The sequence below is a fragment of the Cyclopterus lumpus genome, chromosome 2, assembly GCF_009769545.1.
Source record: "Cyclopterus lumpus isolate fCycLum1 chromosome 2, fCycLum1.pri, whole genome shotgun sequence".
Taxonomy (NCBI): domain Eukaryota; kingdom Metazoa; phylum Chordata; class Actinopteri; order Perciformes; family Cyclopteridae; genus Cyclopterus; species Cyclopterus lumpus.
Genome location: NC_046967.1, coordinates 9,569,299 through 9,586,888, shown reverse-complemented (window position 1 = coordinate 9,586,888; position 17,590 = coordinate 9,569,299). Strand labels below are relative to the sequence as shown.

Sequence of the window (17,590 nt, the reverse complement as noted above, 5' to 3'; positions counted from 1 at the left end):
ACACTATGTGGAAGCCAGAATTTAAAAGTACTACTTATATTGAAACAACATGACGTTTTCACTGTGAAAGTAACAACAATTACCCTGAACAAATGACACCACAGCCAGACTGTTGTCCCGCACTTTAGCACTAAAAATGGACCAATGAAGAAGTGCAATTAAAACCCCTTCGTACCTGAAGCCACTCCTCTCCAGCCAGGGGCTGTGCGGGGGCCGGGAACCAGCCGGAGCGACTGGCCACCAGGCGGGCGGTCCCGGGGTTCCACACCATGTCCCTGCTGGAGGAGGCGGAGATCTGGGTGTCGGGGAGCAGGCCGGACAGCAGGCCCTGCAGGTCTGAACACGGAGCATCTGGAGGGGAAAGTGGAGAGGGCAGAGACAACTTTAACCTCCACCTCGGGTAACGCGGGTTGATGGAGGAGTTTCAACGACGACCTAACGTGCACTCTGTTACACATATTCCCACCTGGGAGCTGTTAAGCTTCACCACAGGATTGCACTGCTGGCCACTGAGCATTAAGAGTGTAGACTGGAGCGAACAGGAGAGGCTGAGGTAAGGGACTGGAGGAAAAGAGAAGTGTAGCGCAGCACTCCTGCTTCACGTTATATCTACGCAATTAGACCGCCATTAGTGAGATAAAAGCATCAGTATACTCCCCTGCGTTGCATTCATGCCCTTCCCAATCTCACACAAACATCTTAAATATGATATTGTGTCCTCTCCACAATAGCTTGTCAGTTCACTGTGCTGCGCACATTTTTAGGAACATTCCCCGACTGAGGGAAGGTTGCACGTACATGCAAAAGCACTTGGAAATGAAGCTCATTCAGATATGGATGAGCAGGTAGCGTTGAAAGAAACTTGCAGAGGGAGTTTGTGAGAGGGAGAAATGAGGATTAAGGGGATAAGAGAGGTATAATACGAGGAGTCGGGAGCGGAAGAAGAAGAAGAAGAAAAAGAGTCGGAGCCGAGGATGACGGCTTGGGGAAGCTGGGAGGAGAGCAAGACGAGACTCCGACGGAGGCAAACATTGGGGGAGGGAAGGAGCGAGTGAGTGTGGCGGGGGAGCGTGGAGAGGTAGAGAGAGAGCTTGAGGAAGAGAGGGCAGGAGGACGGGAGATGGGGAGATGTTAGTTGTGCTGACGGTTTAAGAGAACACAGATCAAAGTTTCATGCTGTTATGTCACTGCGAAAGCAGGAGATGTAAATAATGAATAAAAGGCACATGACGTGTGTGTGTGTGTGTGTTTGTGCGCCGGTGGGTGGTGTCTGTGTACATTTCGAAGGGTGAGCATGCTTTTGAGGTCATCTGCTATATTTAGAAGCCCGCCTGTGTGTGCGTTTATGTGTGTGTGTGTGTGTACCTGTACTGTAAGAGCTAATAGTTATTTCAATAGCAGCTGTTGAGGCTGAGGCGAATCACAGTTTCTGATGTAAGAGTGAACAGGAAGCCATGAATGATTGATGGTAACTCATTTCTCAATATAGAGGAGCTCACAGAGCAAAGAGGGCACTGCAAGAAAAGTATCTGAAGCCATGAGAGGGAAAAGAGGCGTCGCCGGGGGAGACGGAGGCGGAGCGGGGAAGAAGAAATGGCACTGGTGGTGCCTCCGAAAGGAAGAATAGAGCTTCCTTTAATTAGCCGGAGGCTCTCTATGTTTAAAAGATAGCAGTGGGAGTGTGGGAAAGAGTCAAAATCCGTGTATGTATGTGTGACAGTGTGTGTGTGTGTGTGTTCCTGGTTCTTGCAGTTGGGAGGTTATTGTTTGCAGATGGTCGATGATCTGAAATGCCTTTGAACGAGAACCAAAAAGTGCAGCAGAAAAACTGCCGTTGTTTCAGTGCCAAGCATTCTGGAGAGTCAACTTTCTTCAGGCCAAAGTCGTGCTCATGCCCATGCACACACACACACACACACACACACACACACACATACCTGTAATCTGGCATCCGTAGAGCTCGAAGCGCAGGGCGATGCCGTTCCTCCAAGTCTGCGGTCGGATGCGGACAAAGCGGGCCAGAACTGGCTGCGGGACGCGGTTCAGAACCACCTCGGCTGGGTCTGTGTTGGCGTGGAAAATCTGGGAAGACAAAGAAGAGACAAACAGGTTAGAAGGAGACGCACTGCTCATGCCGGTGTGAGTCTTATCTCTCTCTTTCTCACACACACACACACACACACACACTCTTGCTCGACACCCACCCACAGTGCGTGGTTTCACTCGGCTGCACACACACACACACAGTGGCAGGCCGGACAAAGCAGAGACAACCCAAACACGGATCCAATGTCACCAGCCCAGCTGTCGATGTGTTTTGGGGTCAAAGGTTCGGCGCTGGAAGGCTGGGAAAGCCAGTCGATGGATGCAGGGTTTCTCTCTCTCTCTCTTTCTCACACACACACACACACACACTGCTCACTCATACATCCGTACACCTCCGTGGCCGTGGGAGGCTGCGGGAGACATGACCTGACACGACTAAACATGATTGGCCCGTCAGACGCAGGAAGTCTCACCAGGTGGGCAGGATGTGAGTGAAATTACATTCATCAACATTCACCTCGAACACTCCCTTCCTTCCATTTGCTCTTAAGCGGCGGGGTGGGGCAGCAGGGGTCAGAGGGCAAATGTATCCAGGGCGGTCAAGTTACTTCCTGCTTTGAGCCGGAAAAAAAAAAAATCTTCCCATGATGCTTGAGGGCGTTGGATGGGGACATTCAATGACAGACATGAGTCTTCCTATCTTTCCTTTTTTTGCAGACACACTACACAACTGCATTTGCGAATAACTTCCTCTCCCCACCAGCCCCTCCCTCTGCATCTCAACACCTCCATCTCCATCTCCCTTCTTAATTGCTTGATATCTCTGCACAAATCCTCTCTCACCCATATTGCCTTTCTTCCTCTTGTTGGTGGCTACAAACTGAAACCACAAACACAAAAGGCACAGGAAACCACAGGAGCCCACACACACACACACACACACACATCCTACACACTCAGCAGAGGAAGTGTCTTTTCAGTGACCGACTGTTAAGTGTCATTCACTCTATCTGTCTGTGGTCGACCGAGCCGGCTGATAGGAGTCCGACAGTTATTCTCAGAAACCACACTGACTAACGTCAGAGCCCCTACACACAACGGAGAGACGGAAAGACAACTGCTACAAGCAACTGAATTAAAGATTAAAGGCATCACTTCTTAAAAAAGATCCCCGACATGACTTCTCTTTTACTCTAATCCGAGCACCGGATGATCAAACCAAAAACACACGCCGCCTGAGCCTAAATATTTCCTTATTTTTATGATGTTGTTTTCCAGGTAAAGTGATAAAAAAAAAAAAACTGTGTGATTTTCAGTTTGAGTTTTAAAGATTGGGGTAAAGTGACCCAATTGTAAAAACAATTTTTAAAAAACCCTGTCTGGCGCATGCCAAAAAAAATAGAGAAACTCCAAATATTCCATAACCAGTGGGAATATGAGTGATATTACTTCAAAATCCTACTCCAGGGGTTTTATTTGATTTTGGGCATGGCCTGATTTAATCAAGTCGAGCTGACACTGGAAATACAAAGCAGCGTGAGTGTTTGAACAGATAAGCGGGTCTATCTCGGCTGTATCTGCTGCTGGATTGAGGACAGGCGGCCGTTATGTTTACCTAAGAGGCCAAACAGTGGATGCGGGCTCTTATGGGGGTTATGTAAACGCCCACGCACGCACACACAAAAGGGCGAGCGTATGATGGAGGGTTTGCATCGCAATGCAACCGACTCCACTGCTCCCAGATATTCGGTCTGCGGGAAACAAAGACGTGGCGTGGAGGACGGGAAAAACAAGAAAATGACTGCAGGATGGAAGAGTAGTTAAAAACAGATGAAGAGAGGGGTGGAAACAAAGAAGAGGTTGACTAGAGGGCAGCAAGATATGACTGAATGTGAGCGGAGGAATGTGGAAGAGGAGACGGGGAGTGGTGGTCGTGTAAGGAGGAAAGAACAACGAACAGACGCATCACTCAAAGGGAAGTATTTATCTCTTAATAAGGCTAAATTCAATGGTATTTCCGCCATTCTTAAATCAATTTAAAGTTCAAAAACTGACAAACAACCACCAGAATATCCCTTCCAATCTGAATAATGTAACCAACAGCTTTAGCTTTCTTTACAATAAATAATAACAAACACAAAATAAATTTGTCAGGTCAAATAAAGGATATGAACATGATCAGGTCCACTTTCAAAAAGTAAAGTTCGGAAAAGTCTATATAAAAATCTGTCCACTGCTTCCCAGAAATATGCAATGTTCCAGTTGCAAAGAGGCCCGTCATCACTAAAAGGCCATTAGCTGGTGCATTACAATATTGCTGCTTCGCTTTATTTTCATCTTTGGATAAAAGCAGAAAATCTGGCTAACGTTACAGACACAAAAAGAACAGTTTGTTCAATTTGAGTTGGCTCACAAGAGGCTCTTTCCATTTCTTCTTTCGGTCGCTAGAGGCCAATGAGAAGTAGTCAGTCAGCTTCTTCGCTCTCCTCCACTTCCTCCAATCTATTGTCAAGGTACCTGAGAGGGCGCTCATTTGACCCCTGGTCCATTCCTTCTAAGGTTAAAGGTTAATGGCCCAGAGGAAGCAGATGGTTGCTCATTGACCAATTTGTAGATAACGTGGTTACTTTTTGACTAACTGGGACATGAAGTGAAATGAATGAATGAATCCCACCCCTGTAATCTGCCCGACGACCGGCATGTTGTTTTGCACATGTGAGCCGCCGTCACGTGACTGGCGAGCCGGGCTTGAATAATTAACGTGGTCATATTGTGTCTCCTGGTGTGGAGAGTCATGAAAATATAACGAAGCCCCGCACACACACACACACACACACACACACACACACACACACACACGCGCAGCAGTAGCGTGCGGTGGCCAGACTCGTTTGTGTGGACATTGGCGGGACACAGGCACCATGGGTATTTAACTATTGATAACTTCTCCGGAGAAGGAGGTCACCGTGAAAAGGCGTGTAGCAAAAGTCACCCTCGACACATCTGCAGCTCTGGACCAGCAAAGAGAGAAAAGAGGAAACTTGTGTGCGTCGAAAAACAGACTGAATTTCACTGTTGGTGGGAAGAAAATGTGGCCTCTGGAAAAGGAGGTGTGGATAGATGTACACATCAGAGCTTGAGTCCTTTTCCATCCCTCTCTTTCTCTCTCAACCCTGTGTTTTTGTCACATGTCTCCATCCTCTGCCAGTGTTTTCCCTTCAAGCCGATGGCACCGCGGGGAGAAGCGGCGAGCTCTGCACAAGACATGATTCGTTTCCCGGACGCTTTTTCATCCTCCGTTGTTCCCTCGATCCCAGACTCCTTCTCTGTCCATTATACTCTTCATCCCTGTCTTTTTGCACTAGATATTCCCTCCACCTCTCCCCACCCCCCTCTCTCTTTCTTTCCCTCCATCTTTGCTCCAGACGTTCTCGCCCTCCCTCGTTCTCGGTATGAAGATGTTGACAGTAGGAACTGGTTCCAGCTGGCCGCTCTCCTGGCTTTAAGACGTGCTACCGGTGTGTGTGTGTGTGTATGTGTGTGTGTGTGTGTTTGGAGGGGGGGTGTTGATGCAGTGGTCCTTAGAAATTGTCTGACACCACCTTATGTCCAAGTCTGTCAAAGTTTGTTTAATGTATTAGCTTGAAGAATGAGAATAAAAAAACCTGTATGAGAGTGTGTGACACAGTGTGATAGAGGAGCAGGCTGAACTGCTGTGTGGGCGTTTTTTTTCCCCCAGGTTACTTTTTGTGTGTGTGTGTGCGCGTGTGTTTTAGCACAGCATCACAATGCTTTTCAGTAACACAATGCTTGGTTAGCGCTGGGGCTGATGGGATTTTCCTCACAGACGAATGACAGTGTGCGCCTTTAATATTAATTTGTGTGTGTGTGTGTGTGTGTGAGAGTGATATGCAATTCCTTAGTGTGCACACGTCTCATCAAGTAATGAGCTGCACATGTGAGAAGTGTGATTTAGAATTAACAACTCACATGGGTGTCGAACTGAAAACGTGTTGGCGTGCAAAAAAATGAGTAAAAAGAAATTCACACACACACACACACGAACGGGCGCAACGCCTGTGTGCTGGTGTGACTGAGGTGATTGCAATCTGCATCGCTGCTGTTTTTCTCTTTTACCGACAGCACCTTCATTTCTGTACAAATAAAATACATTTTTTTTTTTAAAAAGGGCCCATTTCCCAGAATGCCGTTCATTTTTTTTTTTCTTCATCTTCTCTGCCTCTGCTCTTTGTTAACACGGCGAGTAAGAATCGTGAATCTCGACAATAAATAACAAACACAGCTGCCGAGGCCGATCCTTTTTTTATTCATATCTGATGTGGAGACACAACCTTCCACAAACACCAGCGACGCACACGCGCTCTTCCAAAGCCACATTAGCTCGGAGCTCACTGTTAAATGACAATTAGAAGAGCCAAATCCCAGTCATTACAGACCCCCTGACGAGATTTGAGTTTCACCCACTTAAGGGCTCTTTGGGGGGCTTAGGACGGGCTAACTGGGAGTTTGTACGACAGGACTGGTGGATTAGCAGTCACGGAAGAATCAACCGCAAAACCCGCGGGGGGGAGGGGAGGGGGTGGGGGGGACCCGGCTGTACAGTGAACTATTTAAATCATAAAGTCGGGCTCAATCTCGACTAAAAACTGTTGCGCGATAAATCAAAAGTGTCGACGACCCGGAATCCAATCCATCCGTCACTGTCTGCAAAAAATGCGTAAAGAAAGTTGTCATCTGAGATCTGCGCGTGATACATCAGAGAATGTCGACGCACAATAAATCCTCTTGACGCATAATGCAATCGCCACCGTCGCGCCGTCGGAGCGAACGCACCGCGTCATCTTTTTATGATCATTGCAAAAAAACAGATGGTATGAATTTAATCACATCGACGTTGTCCGTTCCCTTCTGTTGGTCTTTCGCTCTCCCGCTGGACGTTGTGCATTCTGAAAGCTGAGAACAGGCAGCAGCATCTCAGTCTGAAAGTGTCCGAGCGGTTTTTATTCCTCGCCCAGACACTTGAGATCAGATTACGCGCCGCAGACGGACAGACGGGAACACGTCATATACATATGCGCATACATGCACAGATCTCCAGACCGAGAGATCAGCCAGAGGTTATTTAAAGGAGGGTCTGTTGATTGTGTGTGTGAGTGTGAGTGTGTGTGTGTGTGTGTGTGTGTGTACGTGGAAAGGAAGGAGAAGGGGGTTTCTAATACATCGCACAGATGTTGACTTATAAAGTCAAATCCACGTTCCGTGCAATAATCTACACATCACCCCCCACCGGACCCACCCAAACCAATCACTGGCACACACAGAAGGGGGCCCCCCGGTCTGTGTGGCTAAGTGAGTGTGGATTAACCCCCCCCCACCCACCCACCCACACACACACACACACACACACACACACACACACACACACACACACACACACACACACACACACACACACACACACACACACACACACACACACACACACACACACACACACACACACACACACACACACACACACACACACACACACACCTGCCACTCTCTATCTTGCTGCTTGCAATCCACAGTGACCTTCGCCCAGATATGTGGGACGGAGTTCCAATGGAGACGGGTTTACCGTAGGACCACAACAACAACAACAACAACAACCTGCACCGTATATACGTTCATACGCAAGCTTGCGTATGTGAATCCAGCCACCCAAAGTTGCTCAGTCCACACCTGGTGCGACTCCCCCCCCCCCCCCCCGTGTGTGTTTATGTGCACGTTAGTGTGAGAGAGATGATGAATAGCAAACCCAGATAAGGGCACATAGAGGACTCCATTGTTCTGGTTTGTCAGCTTTTCCTCCTCTCTCTATCTCAATCTCTACCTCCCTCCCACCCCCGTCTCTGCATCATGACTGGTCCTAGTTTGACTCCTGTAGGAATGTAGGACGAACACTACCGCCTCTGTTGTTGGAGGACGTAACGCGATGGCCGTGTAAAGGTTAGAGAAACAGGGCCTTGAAACTACAAGTCCGTGTCCTGACTATCACTAGCGCCGGTTCCTACCTTGTGGTTCTTGCCGTGCCGGTAGACCATCCAGTCCTCCCCGTTGGTGCTGACCTCCAGTTTGAAGGTCGTGACGTAGTAGGACTTCTGCGTCTCCTTGGAAACGGCCCCCTGTGTGGCGATTCCCGTCAAAACCTTCAGGAAGTGGAGGTCAACCTGGAAAAAGGGGGAAGCAGACGAGACATCATTTAAAAAATGGACTAGAGATGCAGTAATAGAGCGGCTGGGGCTCAGGCCTGATGTAGATAACAGAGACCGAACAGCTGCTGTGTCTATCTGTCACACAGACAGCAGGGGACGGACACCGACTGTGGCCTACTGCTGAGGGAGCTTAGGTGGTGTGTGTGTGTGTGTGTGAGTGTGTGTGTGTATGTATGCGTATCTTCGCATTGTCGTGTGCAAGGCTGCAGGCAAAGATCAATGGCGCAGTGTTCGGATGTATTCCTAGAGAGCACCTTCATCAATCACGGTGCATTCTCGCCGCTCCTGTGTGTGTGTGTGTGTCTACGTAAGCATACATGCACGTTGGGGCCAGTGTGTGTTCGAGACAGGAAAAGATCGAGAGCGCAGAAGCACTTCCTTATCATCAGTTCACAGTTCCTCTAGTTCCTCTCAGCGGTCCTGCATTATGATGAGACGCTGTTGCCCGGTGCGTATTCGTAGGAAGTGAAAGTAATGCGGATGATCTCTGCGCGGTCAAACCTGACCTGTATATACTCCTTGTTGCTGTCCTCCGACGGCGTCCAGGCGTTGTCGTCGTTGTTGAGGCGCGCCTGCCGCGGCAACCAGCGGTTGTCGTAGAAGTTCGTCGAGGCGGCGATCTGATCGTCGCTGATCTTCCCCGACTCCATGCCGAGCGCCATGCTGCAGTGGAACGCTGGCGGGATGAAGGGAGGGGCAGATGGAGAAAGCGGAGCGTCAACTGTATATTTGTTGTCGCGGCTTTACAGCGGAGATGAAAAAAGGAGCTTTTTAAAAGAAAGTCGCATAGAATGGATGACAGGCGCTAGAACTTTTTTTTAAAAGAGACTGACAGGGAAGATCTAAGCAGCATATTATAGAGCTTGAAGACAGAGAGGAAAAGGTACATCCAGTCAGAGAAAGGGCAAAGGGAGACGGAAAGCAGCCCAACAGGTGAGCAGAGGTAAATTGAGGTGAAGGGAATTTATATTCTGAAAGAAAATAGCCTGCTTCTGAGAAAACGGTGCTCTCGAAGGAGAGAGCGAAATAGACTTGAGAGGGGTGAGAGAGAGCGCCGAGATTTAAATAGCATAAAAGTAGGCAAAGCTGAAAAGATCGAGAGGGTAAGAGGAGTGAAAGATGAAGAAAGAACGACGAGTGTCACCAGAGATGACGGAGAAGAGACTGTTGAAAGGGTGAAAATAGAGGCGGTGATGAAGACAGGGAAGCAGACCGACACGGAGAGCTTGCACACGCACAAACACTCACACACACTCGCTAAAAGTTATCTGGCACTCACAGTCGCTGACTTCTTTGTGGGTCATGTTGTAGCGGGCGGAGAAGCCGTCTTTGGCCACGGCCATGTCGGTGTGGAAGGAGAGGGACAGCAGGCCGGAGGACGACTGGATCTCTGGAGGGATCTTTGTCCCGCAGTACCGGCCAATCAGAGGAGACACTGCGGACGCACACACACACACATGAATCAAATGGATCTAAACGTGTTTTGTGTTGTAGGTTTTCTTGGTCTAGATTCTTTATATTGCATTAAAAGTTCTTAAAACACCAAGACAGGAACAGATTATGCTTTTATTTTGAAAAAGCTGAGTAGTAGTGGTTTTGCTTTGTGTGTCTTTTCCCACTTTGAATGAGAAAAGGGAACTGGAAGGACAGGTGACCAGTGTCCACGCTGCTTTAGTAAGTGTTGTCTAATAGGTCGCAGCACGCATCCCCCACATTGCTCCCTCCCATCATTCCTCCCTCTCCCTTCTCTTTCCTGTCCATCCTTCCATCTGCCATGTGTGTCTCAGCCAGGGCCCAGCAGGGGGATTGGAATCCCTGCCTTAAAGCAAGCTGCACTGGGATCAGCTGCATACACACACACACACACACACACATGGACACAAACACACACACACACACACACTAGCGAGGATTACAATAGTCTCAAGAGTAGCTCCCTCACCAGACACATAATTCTTTACCCTTTCCGTCTAGTCTCCCCTCTTTCATGCTCGAGGACTCGCCTCACTGGAACTGGGTTACACTTTAATTTCCTCCTAATTCTCAACTTTGAATGCCATACATTGTTTTCAGCTATCAAAGCTCCCAAATTCAAGGTTATAATTGGAAATTTAAATCCACTTGGATCCCTTTTTAGCAACTGGAAATAGAATAATTAGAACAAATCCTCAGTTCTCGGCTTAATGTTTCACAAAAAGGGGGAAGAGAACGTCAGCAAGGGAGAGGTGGGAAGTGAACCACTCACCACTACTAATGAGATTTACATCAGCCCCACAGAAACTAACATTACCCTGTGGCGGTCACTATCAAAGCCCTTCAAATGTTTTTTTCCTCGCCACTTCCTGATCTCGGCCGATAGGCCACTTTCGCAACGCTCGCCACCTCCTATTGGACACAAGCTGATATTCATCGTGGCCATCACTCTCACTCGCCCGGGGGAGGAAGGAAGCGCTAGGTGATAAGGAGGGAGGACAGGGAGGACAGCAAGGGGGCGATGAAGGGTGTTATTATGGAGAGGGAAAAAGTGCATGGGAAAGGGCTGCTCCTTAGGGGTGCCGAGGCATATTCAGCTCCCCGTGTGAAATAATGTTTCCTCTATGTAATGTGGAGGAATGTAAGGCAAGGCTGCGAAGGAAATAAAGACTGGTTTGCACATTTCTGTGTGGGAAAGTCTGTGTGGGTTCTGAATGAGTGTAATATATGTGTGTGTGTGTGTGTGTGTGTGTGTGTTATCCCCAGGACCATGAGTCTGTGTGCATGCGCGTGCGCCCTCACCTTGCGGCAGGCCGTCCCACACGTCCAGCCAGTCGTACTTGCAGTCGCCCTCCCCCACCAGCAAGGGGTCGTTCTCGAGGTCAAAGGTCAGGAACGTGAGGGTGACGTCCATGTGGGGCGGGGCGATGATCATGTAGGAGCACTCCAGATTATGGGGGTACTTATCCGGGAAGCCCGGCGACTCGATCATGCCGGAGGAGCTGGTGAAGTTGCGGAAGCAGAATTCCGACCCTGTGCGGACGAAAAGGAAATTTAGAAGGGGATAAGCAATCGGTCACATTAAGAGGAGAAACGGGAGTGAGCAATCGATCACACTCGCGTATCCCATCTGACTTGCAAAGGGTGTTTCGGAGAGTCGTTCATCACTGACAGCATGCTGGAACATACAGTAGCCGCGGTGGATGGGACGCACAAACACACACCGTTTAAGATCACCGACGGAGGAGAAAATACTAAGTGAGTAAATGTTCAAGTGGGCGTGTCTAACGCTGCGGTGCGCGAGCAGCTCTTTTTCTCCGTCGCGTGCCACCAATCAGCCACCGTGCTTGACGCGACTTGCTTCTGGGTTCAAAAACAATAAAGACGTGAACAGAAATCTATTCCACTTTCAGAAAAGTGGTAATATTGTTTGACAGCTTTATTGCGACCTCAAAAGACCCCTTCCTCATACGTTACACACTATGACTCAATGATACACTAATATATAGGATATATATTATATATATATATATATATATATATATATATATATATATATGATAGGCTAAAGAGGAGAGTAGATGGACCCCCGCGCTATTCTATAAATTCAACAAATAATCTCTCACACTCTCTCTTCACCTCACAATCTTTTCTTTTTTTTGCTCGCACACACAGACACATAAACACACACACGCACACACACGCACCCAACCGTTGTGTGATGACTCTAAGTGGGCCCTTTGTGGCGGCTCCTCATTATGCATGCAGATTTATGCGCCCTGGGTCGCTCACCTTGAGCTGCGGCAGCTGTGTGGCTCAGATCATCTACCCATCTACCCATCAGCCACTGCTCCGCGGCCCACTGGGGAGCCTGAGTCACGGCCAAGTGTTTATGGACCGGCACACCAATGGGGGGGGGGGGGGGGGGGGGGGGGGGGGGGGGGTAGTACTCACACTACTTGGGCAGCTATCTCGAACGTCTCCGTCATTTATACGTGGGCCGTAAACACGTTGGTCAGTTTTCTGTGTCTCCATCTATTTTCCATGCTTGGCATAAGGGCCAAATGTCGTTGTGTGATAATGTTGCTATAGAGACTGCAGGATTCTCACGAGGTCTTCGTTGAGCTGCATGTCAGAAATGCCTGCGGTTGCTTCCCTCCTGAACCAACTGATGCCACTGGAAATCGCTGCTCCTCTCCTGGCTTATAATGAGCGCGCACTTTCAGGGGCTTTCCACACCTCTCTCCAGTTAAAACTACAACAGATAGAAGGCCAAAATTAATTACTTTTGCCAAGACGCTCGCAACTGGGAAGCATGTGTAACCAGCAGAAGGAAAAGAGTCGGCTCTTGAACTTTCCCATCGTCGAGTGCGTTAGAAAAAAAGCCGATAGGGGGAGGCCAGGTTGAAGAGACTCGGGGGAGAAGCTCCTGGTGGATTTCAAAACCACGGAAAGTGGGGTTGCATCCGCCCGTTGTCTCAGAGAAGTGCCAGGCTGCGTTTGATAAGCAGATACATATTCATAAAAGCAGCGTTTAAGGAGTGCAGACACGTCAACGGCGCATTCCTTCCTCCTGCATTCCTCCAAGGCACCAGGCCTTATTATCAGGCAGCCTTATAAAAGCCGAGGGGTCGACTGGCTCTCCCTGTCTACACTTAATGGTAGACAGCCGACCCCAAGCAGCCCTGAGAGAGGGGGAAACAACTCGGGAGACCGTCTGTACAATATCTCCCTCGCTTTCTTCTCTTGTCTGTTGTTTTTCCCCTCCACGTTCTATTTTAAATGCCAATCGTTTCACGCATCTTCCTTGACTCCGGCGTGGCGTCGGGTTGCGTTTTACGACGCCCGTGCGTGTACCTGTCTGCCGATCGATCCGTTTTGCATGCATGAGCGTGCGTCGGGCGGAAGTTGTTGACACAAAACGCACAAAAAGATCTTCCCACACATGTTAAAAGCAGCACTCAACCTGCTTGTGTGTCGACTCCCACACACACACACACACACACAACGCAACATCAAAACCCCATCCGGGGATCATCTGCCTTCATGATCTGAGCCTGGCTGCCTACACACACACACACACACACACACACACACACACACACACACACACACACACAGACACACACACACACAGAACTATGCATGTTGAAATATGACGGTAATTCTCTTCACCACTGACTGTTTTTTTTACGTGTGTATGTGTTTGTGTGTGTGTCTACAGTTACAGTTGGAGTAGACACCTATCTTATGAATCTATTAAAGCAGAAGTGTATATAATGTGCTTATAATGAAACAGTAAATGCATTAGTGAATGTGTGTGTCTTTATTTAATGCCTGCCTGTTATTAAGCTCCTTGCATGTCTTTCATCTTTTGCTGCTGGCATGTTTGTCCCTGTATGAGAGTCTCCATCTGTGCACGTTTGTGTGTGTGTGCGCGTGCGTGTCCAAAGTGTTTAGTGGCTTCACAGTGAGCATGAGACCCAGTAACACACTGGCCTTGTTTCTTACTGGGTCACGGTACAGCGGTCTGGAGTCTTCCAAAAAAAAAAAAAAACCTTAAATCTGAGCACAGCTTGACTCCGTCGCCTGCAAACACACACACCGCTCTCATGAGTTTTACACGCACACACACACACAAACGCACACACACGCACACAAACAAACAAAGGAGTCGCTTCACACACTCGGCGAGCCACGTGCCATCGCTGCGTGCGTTCATATATTTGCGTGTGCGCCGTGGCTTTTTGCGTATGCATGAGTACCTTCTCTCTTCGTTCATTAGTTCACAGTATGTGAACACGGCAAAAACAAGTGCCCGTCACTGCCTCCGTCAACCCCTCGGCCCATGTCAGACACACACACACACACGCACACACATACGCCTGCCTTAAGCAGGGCCCTGGTTGGTGCTTGCATCGCACCATGAGCTGCCATTTGGCGAGAGCCGTCTGCTGGCAAAGAGGGGGGGAGGTCATGGTGTGAGCGTGCGAGTGTGACGCGGGGGGTTGAGCAGGCGAGTTGCTGGGTAGAAAACCACTCTACTCTTGCTTGATGTAGCAGCTCCACATGTTGTGTCAGGGCAACCCCCTTCCTTCCTTCCTTCCTCCCTCCTCATCCTCCTCCTCATTCTCCTCCTCCTCTCATCCTTTCCTCCGTTCCCTGTCTCCTCAGCAGCGACACTCTTTCAACTCTCGCATTGTCGCCGTCTCGCTCTCCCCCCCGCCCGCCCGTTCTTCGGCACGCAGCGGCTCACCTCTGCATGAGCACGGCGCCCGCGCTGCACATCAAAACCTCGCCCTCCACTCTCTACCTGCCCGTCTCCGTCTGACATGCATCTGCTCCTCAGACACACGCAGATCTCTGTCTCGTGTAACCCTGCTGGAGCGCACTTCCAGCTTTCATTGAAGACATTGTCTCCTGAGGGCGTGTGGGGAGGGTGGGGAGGGTGGGGAGGGTGGGGGTGGTGTGTGTATGCGAGCGTGAATGTGTTGTAGCGTGGTGCATGCTACACAGTGGGGTTGGGGTGGAAAACCCACAATAACAACAACAACACCAACACCGAGAACAAGAAGAAGACTTGTTGAAGAGTCCATAACACTTTTATGGACCCAGAGAGACATCAGTCTAATGCAGCTTTACACACGATGCCTCTGTTGTTGTGTAATGGAATGCAAACGACCTAAAGATCCGTTTTAAACACCCTTCGCGCTCATCCTTTTGACTCACTCATGAATCTAATTTACCTGTGCCCGTTAATCACTTGAGTTGTAATTTCAGCGTTGGGACTGAATCGGGGCGTTTGGCATTCAGCCACATAGTAACAGCCGTCACCGACACAAGGGTTGGCTTCCAATCAACGCCACAGCATCAGAAAAACACACATGGGCCAATGTTGTGGCTGGCACTTGGTGGGGGTGGGGGGGGGGGGCTCGCCTTAGGCTGCGCTCCCCGCCGTGACCCCGCAGATGCCACGACAGCGGTCACCGAGAGGAGACCCAAACACCCTGGGGTGCTCTCGGCCCCCGCCTTAACTCGGGATTGGCTGCGACGTTTATCTGCCCCCGCTGCGCTAGTGGTGGGCTTTGGGGAACTGGGGGGGAAAAGGGGGCTTTTCCTGGCAAGTCTTCCCCCTGTAGCCGTGGTAACAGCGTCAGCAGCACATGACTGTGTGTAAGTGAAAGTGTATGAGGGATGGATGGGGGCGTGGGGGGTTGGGGTGAATAAAGGGTTAAGCACGCATGAGTAGGAGCAAAGTAGGCCACAACAATAATAGGGATGAGGGGAGGCGTGCACGTTCACTGTATCTATGGCAGGATTAAGGCATACGTGTACTGTGTGTGTGTGTTTGGATGGTTAGGTTGGTGGATGTTGTTTTGGGGCAGACGCTCACCCCGACCCCCCTCAGGAGGTGCACTGAAGGGTGGAGGGGACTCAGGATGGATGTTGTGTCAAAGGTTGACTCCTGCTCCTCCTAGCTGGAAATAATTAGATTGCTCTGCACTGTACCCCAGTACACACACACACACACTGACACACATACACACATGTTGACACAAACGGATTGCTTGTCCAATTCAAAACCCCCTAGAGTTGTTACAGTCACCGCTTATGTAATAAGGTTGAATGAACAAAACAAAAACAAGCCGCAGTATCATTAGTTCAGAGTACGAAAAACAGGCCAAGATATGCCGCTCTCTTAGTCTCTCTAGCTCTCACACACACACACACACACACACACACACACACACACACACACACAGACAAAACCAGACACACACTGTCTGCCTTCTAGACAGCGTGCGGTGGGGTCAGCCTGGACTGTAAGCTGTACTGTCTGTTTAATATAGGAAGGAAGCTGAACACGTCCCCCAGCTACGTACCTAGATTTCTATCTCGGTCGCACCCTTTAAAAACACACAAACACATCGCCCACTGCACACTGTACCAAAAAAACATGTGCGATCTAGGATTAACATCACACTTCCTACAGCTTCGACCGCCAGCTGAGTACAGTTGCATATCCACTCATAATTCAGTCAAAGTCTTCCTCCGGAGCTGCTCGGTAATTACAGGTACACAGAAATGCAACTAAAATCCATTAACGCGGGTAAAAGTCACGGCGGTGCAATTACTTCCACTCCGGTGGAGTAAACAGCGCTCCGTCTGCCCGTCTGAAGCTGTAAGCCGTGTTCAGAGGAGACCCGTGGCCCAGGCCCGCCACGGCAAAACAAACCGCTCTGATGAGGGAGAGCGTGCGGGATGCTGGGAACGCCGTAATTAACGCATGGCCTCAATCGCGCATCCTGAATACATTTTCACTCTATGACTCACTCCTGCTTTGCCAGTCTATATCTCCCTTCACCCCAATATCCCCCCCCTTTCCCCCTCACACACACACACGTGCGTCTATAATTCCGCCTCCACATACATACAGACGGACAGAATCTCACACAACAGGCAGAGTGGAACCACCCACACACACACGCAGCGAGCAGACACCTACATGTGCTCACACAGTGACACACTCTCTTATGCCCCCTGAATTTATACCAGGATCTTGTTAAAGCCATGGCAACCGCATCCCCCATCCGCCAGCCTTCACTCTATTCCTGTTAACGTGTGTGTGTGGTGTGTGTCTGTGTGTGTGTTTGTGTGTTGCAGATACAATCTACATTATTGCATCGTCGGGGTTCGAGCTGGTGGCCTTGGTAACGGAGCTCAGCAGTCAAATCTGGGTCACAATCATTTGACACAAAACCAGAGATATTTCTCAAAGGTAGGAGGTGACAACTCAGAGCTCTCGCTGTCGGATGAATGCTGTTTTTTTTTTGTGCTCCATGAATCCTGGCTCTCACTTGTCTTCAAAGGCTTTCGATTGAAACCCTTGTTTGTCAATCGAGATTCATTTTGAGTCCTAAATACCTGAATCTCATTAAATGGCGGCTCAGCAATCAGCTGGTAACTCACTTGAGCATAAATCTTTTAGCTGCCTCAAGGCCAACTGACCATTTCACCTTTCCCCACACACACACACACACACACTCACCAACACCAACACACACTTGCCGCTACAATCTCACCTGCAATGTGCACTTCACCTCGTGCACTTCCACGACCTCGAGAAAATTCCATTTCGGCACACACTCATCCCCATCAATCTCCTCTCGCCACCGCCTCTTCCCATAAACCTTTGACCTCAGGTCCAACAGTCCAACTTCAAGTTGCCTTGGAGCTCCCTCCCTCCCGCCCCCCCCACCCCAGAAGAAGCGGATCCTACTCCAATTAGGCAA

General features: G+C 49.4%; 1 protein-coding gene across 1 annotated transcript in view; it reads right to left on the bottom strand.

Moving 5' to 3' along the window:
• The window catches only part of LOC117746116 (neuropilin-2-like), a 53,632-nt gene that overhangs the window by 17,932 nt on the left and 18,110 nt on the right, over nucleotides 1-17,590 (bottom strand). The window contains exons 4-9 of the mRNA XM_034554990.1: nucleotides 11,100-11,330; nucleotides 9,604-9,759; nucleotides 8,831-9,000; nucleotides 8,124-8,279; nucleotides 1,938-2,082; nucleotides 176-351 (exon numbers count right to left, since the gene is read on the bottom strand). Coding sequence (XP_034410881.1) covers nucleotides 176-351; nucleotides 1,938-2,082; nucleotides 8,124-8,279; nucleotides 8,831-9,000; nucleotides 9,604-9,759; nucleotides 11,100-11,330 — 1,034 coding nt within the window. The remainder of the gene's footprint in view (nucleotides 1-175; nucleotides 352-1,937; nucleotides 2,083-8,123; nucleotides 8,280-8,830; nucleotides 9,001-9,603; nucleotides 9,760-11,099; nucleotides 11,331-17,590) is intronic.